The 8,269-nt window shown below is 38.6% G+C and overlaps 1 protein-coding gene across 2 annotated transcripts; it reads left to right on the forward strand.

Moving 5' to 3' along the window:
* The first annotated feature begins 424 nt into the window (after positions 1 to 424).
* On the forward strand, positions 425 to 7,953 carry LOC106064145 (uncharacterized). Of its 2 annotated transcripts, none has more exons than XM_056036328.1 (5): positions 425 to 583; positions 2,339 to 2,507; positions 5,710 to 5,850; positions 6,032 to 6,148; positions 7,729 to 7,953. In XM_056036328.1, exons 2-5 carry the CDS (start codon positions 2,451 to 2,453, stop codon positions 7,930 to 7,932), a joined length of 519 nt encoding a protein of 172 aa, XP_055892303.1. In that variant the 5' UTR covers positions 425 to 583; positions 2,339 to 2,450; the 3' UTR covers positions 7,933 to 7,953. The 2 variants fall into 2 exon arrangements, with proteins under 2 accessions (XP_055892303.1, XP_055892304.1); XM_056036329.1 differs by lacking the exon at positions 425 to 583 and adding an exon at positions 1,615 to 1,793.
* The last annotated feature ends 316 nt before the right edge of the window (positions 7,954 to 8,269 follow it).

The following is an 8,269-nucleotide window of genomic DNA, read 5'->3' on the forward strand; positions in this document are numbered from 1 at the left end:
AAATTCAAAATTCCAGTCTTCACCAACATTCGAACCCGGGATTCCCGCTCGAAAGCCAAGCCCTTTACCACTCGGCCACTGCGCCTCCAAACTAACTATATGACGTTGATTTAATGATTCAAATGATATTGAACTTGAATTGACCTGCCGCATGCCCTAACGTTTTTTTTTTAAATCCAGAAAAAAAATTATCGAGAAAGTTTCAAATCAATAAGTTCAATGTCCCTAAACCTTTCTAATTAGCCATTGTGCAGTACAGCGAATGAGTGATGTTGTTCAATACTTGGTGTAAATAATCTGATCTTTCAAGCACACACACACACACAGACACAAAAGCACACGAGTGAATCTCATGAATCACTCGTGCTGGCTCTCTCACCATGTCTGCATACTAAATGAGTTCTTGGCTTAATCGCGGGTGAAAGAAAAAAGTTCTATACTGTCTTGATAGATCTAGAACACTCTGGACACTCATGTCTGATTGATCGATTTTTTTTCTTTTCCTTTTTAAATGGACACATCTTGATCTATTTACAAACTTGAATGTTTGGGCCATTTCCGTTAGGCCTGTATATTTCGTAAAGTAAGTTAGTGTCAATATCTAGCTACATTTTATTTTTACTTCCCACAATTCCATTATTATCATAGCTTTTATATAGCGCTACTTTCATGCTTATAGCATGCTCATTTGTGGACCAGTAGGGGGGAGGGGGTATCTAGGAGTTGGTTTTCCGTGCTGCCTTTAGGCGCTCAGTAAACACAACTCTGCCCGAGTCGGGTTTCGAACCTCGAGCCCCCTTCTAGGTAGCCAAGCCAAGCCAATTGCACTTGGCCTCTCGACCACGCTTGGAACACATTTTTCGTATAGGAAAATATCTATGGGTATTGTAATGAAAAAATTAAAATAAAGTTCGTTTCTAGGAAAACAAATATACATTTTTATCCACCAAAACACAAACAAATACAAATAAATTATGCACATGTAAGGATGAGGTTGCGTGTCAAAGCGTTATGCGTCAGGAGGCCCATTGACTCCGACTTCAGCCTGCTTTTCTTTTTGGGTGCACTCCCATAGCCTTTGATCAGCCAAGATCATCTGCAAGGCAGCAGGTGTTTATTTTCGGAGTTTTCTCTCCTAGATGAACTGCTTTCCTTAGCTAACGAGCCTCATCTACCCGCGTTTAGAGTTTGAGTGCCCCATACTCGCTTTTTGCTATCATTTCCCTGGATTTCTGAGAGGTCTTTTGTAAATATTCTAACCATTGAAATACTCCACCTCATCCTCCATGACTGCAAACCAGTTGGTCAGCGGCTGTTTATTTGGTATTCACAGCTTATCTTATATCTTATCTTATATAATACAGACGTTACTTCATAAAAGAAGATGATTACGTCCTACGCGTCATGCATTTAGCCATCTAAGGGTCCTTTCCCTATCCGCCACCTGGGGACACGCTTGATAGAAGTGGTAGCTCCTCCAAGAAAGAAAACTATATGGAGAGCTCTCTGATTTGGAAACCATTGCGCAGTTCATCTCATAAATTGGTCTAGTCATCTGAACGCTCCAACATAACAATGAGAACGCAGAAGAAGCACATGTTTAACCAAGTGCTAAACGCAGAGGTGTGATCATGCTGAACACCATGGGCTAATATTACTTGGATTATTTTATATTCTCGTATCCTTTGATTCTGAAACATGTGTTGTCAAAGCTGTTTAAAAATTAATTCGTTATGGAGTTGGGATTCTATGGTGACATCTAATCGACTTATTTACTAAATTAATAACATAAGGTATAACAAATAAACACAACAATCTAGATCTATCTATACTATAACAATGTTAATGTTAATAAACTTAATGAAATCAAAATTTCATATGCAATAAAAAAAAAAGAATCACTAAGAATCAGTAGACGACTGTAAGGACAATCTGTTCATCTGTGACTAATCTACAGATTAGATTTATTCTAGATTTAAAAAAAAATCTTGTTCAGCATAGATCTATACTCTAGATATAATTGGACGATAACTTTATCACAACGTAAACTCTTTGTTACGAACAACTCTTTTTTTAAGCGCCCCCCCCCCCCAAAAAAAAGGGAAAAATCGCTATTAGTCTTGTGTGGTCTGTCCGTCCGACTGTCTGTCCGTCATCGATATTTTTATTAGCATCACATGATCTTATAACATCCTACTCACGGATCTAGACTCGTAATTTGATTTTTAAAATAATACAGAAAATTATTTTTTTTCTTACACACCGTAAAACTTACATTTGTTCGCTTGCAAACTGAAACTAGTTTTTGTTGAAAGATATATTTGTACTTCCCCACAAGGTCGGTGAAAACAGTTTCGTGTCAGAATATTTCTCAAGATAGCACACTTCTGCTCGTAGTTTCCGGTAGTTTGTGTGTCGAGTTTTTCTTTCAAGTTGATCGTCTGCTGCAGATGGAACCTGACAAAACTCCGTACAGGACACACTCCTTTGAAGTGGAACAAATAAATGTAAGTCTTAATAATACAGATCTAATTAGGCAACACACATTGTCGTTTGTCATTGGCGCGAAATCTGTACTAGAGGCTTTGCAAAGCCCCTGTGGCATCTTAATATTTTTATCACAGTCCTCACAGGATATAAGCCCACCTTTTTGGCGCGCTTGTAGCAATGCAATGGATACCGAGGCATATATAGGTATGACAAGAGGGATAATAAGGGTAGTTACTTTTTTTGTCAAGAAGAGTAAGTCCCCTTTAATACACTAGTTAAGTCTGTTGACTTAGCAATACAGAATCTTTATGAACACCCAAAACCAGTGTCAAATATCGAAATGTTAGTTCATAATTTAATCTTGTGGACCCCTGCAGTCAGTGGTGTACTGAAAGGAGGGGGGGGCGGGGGGGTATCCGCCCCGGGCGCTGGAGAGTAGGGGGCGCCAAAATGGGTATTACCAATGGCGTCACTAGGCAGGTGCAAGACTGCAAGATCCATCAATGAATTTCCATGACGCAGCACTGGATTTAGAAGGACTGCAGCAACTTCTAAGTATCATTCGAGAAGATGTTTGCATCACTGCAGTCACTGCAGCTAAAGTTCTGTGTGAAAAATTGGGAATTAGGATAGAAGGAAGAATTAAACGTCGAAAACAGATGCCTGGTGAAAATGCTGGTGATGCAGGACTCGCTGCTGTTGAAGAAATAACTCGCATTATGAAATCAGTTATTGATAGACTAATCCAGGAGATGACAACACGATTTGGTCGTCTGAAGACGTTAGATGAAAAGTTTGGATTTCTATTCAACATCAGCAAATTGTTTGCTAATGATACCTCTAATGATATTCAACAGCACTGTGCTACGCTGGCTGACTTTTATAAAACAGATATCGATGGAACTGAACTGTTCGTAGAAATCAGTGACTGCAGTATGTTGCTGAAAACCCGGCCAGATGCTACCCCAAGCAGCCCATTAGAATTACTTTCATTTATTATTTCATATGGCAATGACATATTTCCAAACTTGCGAATTGCTGTGCAAATTATGCTGACAATCTCTGTGTCAGTTGTAAGCTGTGAGCGTTCTTTTAGTAAACTAAAAATCATTTTAACTTATTTGAGAGCTTCAATGGGTCAGGAGCGTCTGTCAGACTTGGCATTGCTAAGCATAGAAAAGGAGCTGGTCGAAACAATTAATTTTGATGATGTCATTGACGGCTAATGTTGCTTCAGATTGTTTATTAACTTTGTTTACAATAAAAAAAAATAATTTATTGATTGGTGATTGTTTTAATGCAAATATAGATTACGCATACTAATAGGGGGGGGGGGCGCCAACAGACTATGCCGCCCCGGGCGCCTGGCACCCTCGGTACGCCACTGCCTGCAGTTATTGTATCAATTCCCCGGGGATCAGTACAAACCACTTAGGGAACCACTGATTTACAGCTTTAAGGAATATCTTTACCACAGTTTTTTATTTGTTTTTTTTTACAAAGAATTAACAATAATCTCAAGTCACAAATTCCCCTGAACCTAACTATAAATAGCTTGACTGACAAACTTAGGTTTAGCAATTTTAGTTCGAGATTAAAAGTGTACTTCTCGTACAACTCAAACGTGAACTTGTAAGAAAAAAATAAAATGTTGCATACATGTTTCTGATGTTTCTTCAGATTTGAAGATGACTACATTCTAGACCAAAGCTTCCTCAGGACGTCGGGGAATGGCAGCGTGCAGGGTTTGAACCTGGCGCATTGAGTGCATACTATGCAATACAACACGCTCCTAACGATTGTCAGAAACTGGCAATAATAAGAGTGCATTGAGCAGGTTGTAAGATGAAGAGATGGCGTGCTAAACGAAGCAAAGAATGTGTGTTGTTCATATAAACTGATAAAACTGACACCGTTCCAATAGTTTTTGCTAGTCTCATAAATTGACGTCATTCCAAATTGTTTAACATAGATTGACGAAATTACTATTCATCTAGATCAGTGATGCCCAACCTAATTCGACCCGCGGGCCATTTTAATTTCCGAAACTCGTTTCGGGGGCCACATGACCAAAAATGTACAAAACAAAACGAAATTGACCTGAAACAAGTTTATTAGAAACTCGTGGATCTAGTACTTACCTTGATGGATAGGAAATTGGGGATATATCTCTTTTTTTTTTTGACGCGTCGGAAACTGGCTTCATTTCTCTACATGAATTGTGAGCAACATCGTAGATAGCTTTACCAACGACTTATTTTCTGGTCGTGGATGGCTGCCTTGTCGTGCGGTTTGCGCGCTGGACTGTCGTTTGGATTTATCAATGGTCCCGAGTTCAAACCCTGCCCGCTCCCATCCCCCGTCGTTCTGTGAGAGGTTTAGACTAGGAAGTACATCATCTTCAACTCTGAAGGAACATCCGAAACATGTAAAACATTTTACACACATTTTTTTTTTCTTGTCTTATGTTAAATTTTCCCATCGATCCTTCAAGAGTAGTTAAATAATCTTTAATTCGCAGCTCAAACTAAGAATATTTTATAATCCGTTTCTATGTTGTGCTTTAAAACAGCCACACTTTACAAATATATTGGTTTATTATCATGTCCACAAAAAAAGTAAAGATCCGTTCACTTTTCCTGGTAGATTCTAAGTTCGGAGTCCACTTTTAGTTTCTTCGGCTCTCCCATTTCATAAACCTACACATTTTCAATGTCATGGTACCAATCCATCAGTGAAAAAGTCAGGGCCCTAACTTAGGTAAAGATACATTTTACATTTTTTTTGTTGAAAAAAAAAAGGGGGATCTTCTACACTTTGTACCGACGTTTCGGCGGGCCTGGTGAGACGGGATCTGGCCCTCGGGCAGTATTTGGGCATCACTAATCTAGATTGACGATATTCCAAAATGTTTACTTTTTACTATACATCTAGATTGACGATATTCCAAAAATGTTTAATGTTTACTATTCATTTAGATTGAAGATATTCCAAGAATGTTTACTATTCATCTAGCATGACGATATTTCAAAAATGTTTACTATTTATCTAAATTGACGACATTCCAAGAATGTTTGCATATCACGTATATTTGTTTACTTATATCTTTTGAAAATTGTTTACTTTTCTTCTTTCATCTTGAGCAGTTGAAACTTTGAATTAAAGATGACTTGTTCGTAATAAACAATAAACGCAGACGTCTCAATATTTTTCTTCCAGCGAAACATCTCGATTTACAAGAGACACCCGACTACTAAGATGTGCAGAGAGTCGAGATGGCCCTATACTGACCAGTTGACTCCACAGGAGATCGCCTGTTTGAGGGACAGTTACTGTGGACGCAGAAAGAAAAAAACCTGTGTAAGTAAACAGTACATTTTTCTCTCCCACATGACTCATTATCTCCCTTATTCGACCCCCTGCATTGAATAAATGAATGACGTAACTTATGACGTCTGCTTTTTACAACTGATTAACTTTTTCCCGGCTTTGTGTGTGTGTGTGTGTGTGTTATAATGTCTTTTTTTTGGTCCCATTGCAGGTGGAGTACGTGTCCAACTATGACAGGATCAACAACCCGGTCATGGGCTACGACCAGAGGCTGCTGAAGGACAACATGTTTCACAAGCCTACGGTCATGATCTCCGCCAGAAAAGAGGTAGAATGGAACATGCTTGCTTTGCTGTATTAGAAGCTTCAGAGACAAAAGATGGCAAATTTCATCCCCCCCCCCTTCCGTCTGATGTTTATTCATAACTTAAAAGTGATACCTAACTACGCCCGATGGCCGTACCGACTAGTGACGAGTTGGTAGCTGGCCCCTCCGAATTTCTACCCATAGTGCATAATGAAGCAGTAGAGGCCCGTGAAACATGAGAGGAAATGCCATTGATCCCATAGCTCAAAAAATAGTTTGGCCACACTGACTTATTCTATTCCTGATTATCCTAAGAACTGAGTCTAAGACTCTTGGGACGCTAGGCCTATGGAATATTACAATTTATACAAGCTACAAACAGTTTTGAGCTTTTCTTTTTCGGAACCTGGAATGGGTGCTTGGCGCACATCGAGCTGTTCACTAATTTCTTGTTGTCTGGTCTCTGTAGTGTCCCATATTGTAACGACTGTCCATGCTTCGATGTTGTCTTTCGCTGCCATTTCATTCCGCCCTAGTTCTTACCGTTATTTTTTGGTCTTAGCAGTTTTTCATGTCATGGGCAATTTTTTTCCAACTTAGCTCGAAACAAAAAATCACAGAAATGTTTTAGGTGGTAAGTTTTTATTTTTCTAAGTGAAAACATTGCTAGTTGAAATGAAAGATGGTCAAAGTTTTATAGATTTTTTTATGCTTATTAATTATTTATTTATTTAGGCTTGCCTTGTGGTGAAGCTCCCACGCCCGGCAGTTATCCCAACCTACCATGTATGGGTTTTAATTAACGTGATACAGAAACTTGATTAGAACTTCAGATCGCTTTTATCAACAAAATAAACTTAATTTTTAATAAGAAATACTTAAAATCTTTTAGTCTCAATGTAGAAAATGTACAAAATACAAATTAAATCACTAGATGTTTTGGGATTTTAAAACATTATCTCTGCTCACATAAAATCTACCGTTCACGCCGTTTAATATTCGCACGTGTTTCCGTTTCCGTCTTTCATCAGCTGTTGCCCTATTTTATAGATGACCCGCGCAATCCAGCCCTCCATGTTACATCAGTGTTGTTGACAGTCGTTGACTTTTAGTACCATGCCGCTGGTAGACAACTAAACCGATGTAGGCATAATATATCTCAACTAATAAAACTTCAATGAGCTTGAATAGCTTCCTTGTGAACAATACTAAATATTTTTTTTATTATGATATGGACAAAAATCACAAAATCAAGCTGATATGAGATAAAATAAATATAATAGACTTTAGTAATGTTATTTTTTAACAATATCTAACTCACTGTATAAACACTACCTTTTCAGTCCACTTTAAGTCTCACGTTTTGGAGTCGTCTGCCCTAAGACCAATGACGACAATGCCACCTATCTTGCATTATTCAAACCAATCGCTAACCTCTTATTACTGTCACCATAGAAACACACACACACTCCATAACAATCAGTCAATAACACACACACACACACACACACACACACACTTATTCCGTACTTCCATTGTTTTATTTTCTCAATTTAAATGTATAAAATAAAGGACTAAAATGACCTGCTTTTTTTTTCCAGGAAATGACTCGCAAGGTCAATGTGGAGGTCAACATGAGTTATGGCCGGTATAGAGATTACATGATCGACAATGTCAACCTTCTGTATCCCCGGGAGTTCCTGTGTCACAAGCAGTTCACCAGAGGCAACGGCATGAGGACCTTACCTCCCCTGAATGTTGTCGACCAACCCAGATCGGCCCTCCCTGATAAACAAAACCAATAAACTTTGAATTGGCTTTTTTTTTTTTAAAAAAGGGGGACACGATATTTTTAGATCCAAGAGGAATAACAAATATGATGAGCTAAAACACAAACAAACTTGTTTCTTTATTTTATGACGCACGTAAATGTATGCAATTAAATAAAAGCTATACCAGACCGATTGGGCAAGGTAAAAATATAATATATCTGTAATCAGTAAAAAACGTAAATCACTATCACGAAAGAAAAGCATACTGTTATAAACCTGGTGGTGGCACAGAGAGGGAAAGTGGTGTGTGTGTAGTTAGCCGACGCAAATCGCCCCAGGCCAGCGCTAGACGAGCGGTCAACCGTGACGA

This window comes from Biomphalaria glabrata, chromosome 7 (assembly GCF_947242115.1).
Source record: "Biomphalaria glabrata chromosome 7, xgBioGlab47.1, whole genome shotgun sequence".
NCBI classification, from domain to species: domain Eukaryota; kingdom Metazoa; phylum Mollusca; class Gastropoda; family Planorbidae; genus Biomphalaria; species Biomphalaria glabrata.

Coding starts and splice junctions, on each gene's coding strand:
- LOC106064145 (XM_056036328.1), top strand. CDS start 2,451: ATGGAACCTGACAAAACTCCGTACAGGACACACTCCTTTGAAGTGGAA. Junction 2,508..5,709: donor TTGAAGTGGAACAAATAAAT/GTAAGTCTTAAT, acceptor TTTTTCTTCCAG/CGAAACATCTCGATTTACAA. Junction 6,149..7,728: donor TGATCTCCGCCAGAAAAGAG/GTAGAATGGAAC, acceptor TTTTTTTTCCAG/GAAATGACTCGCAAGGTCAA.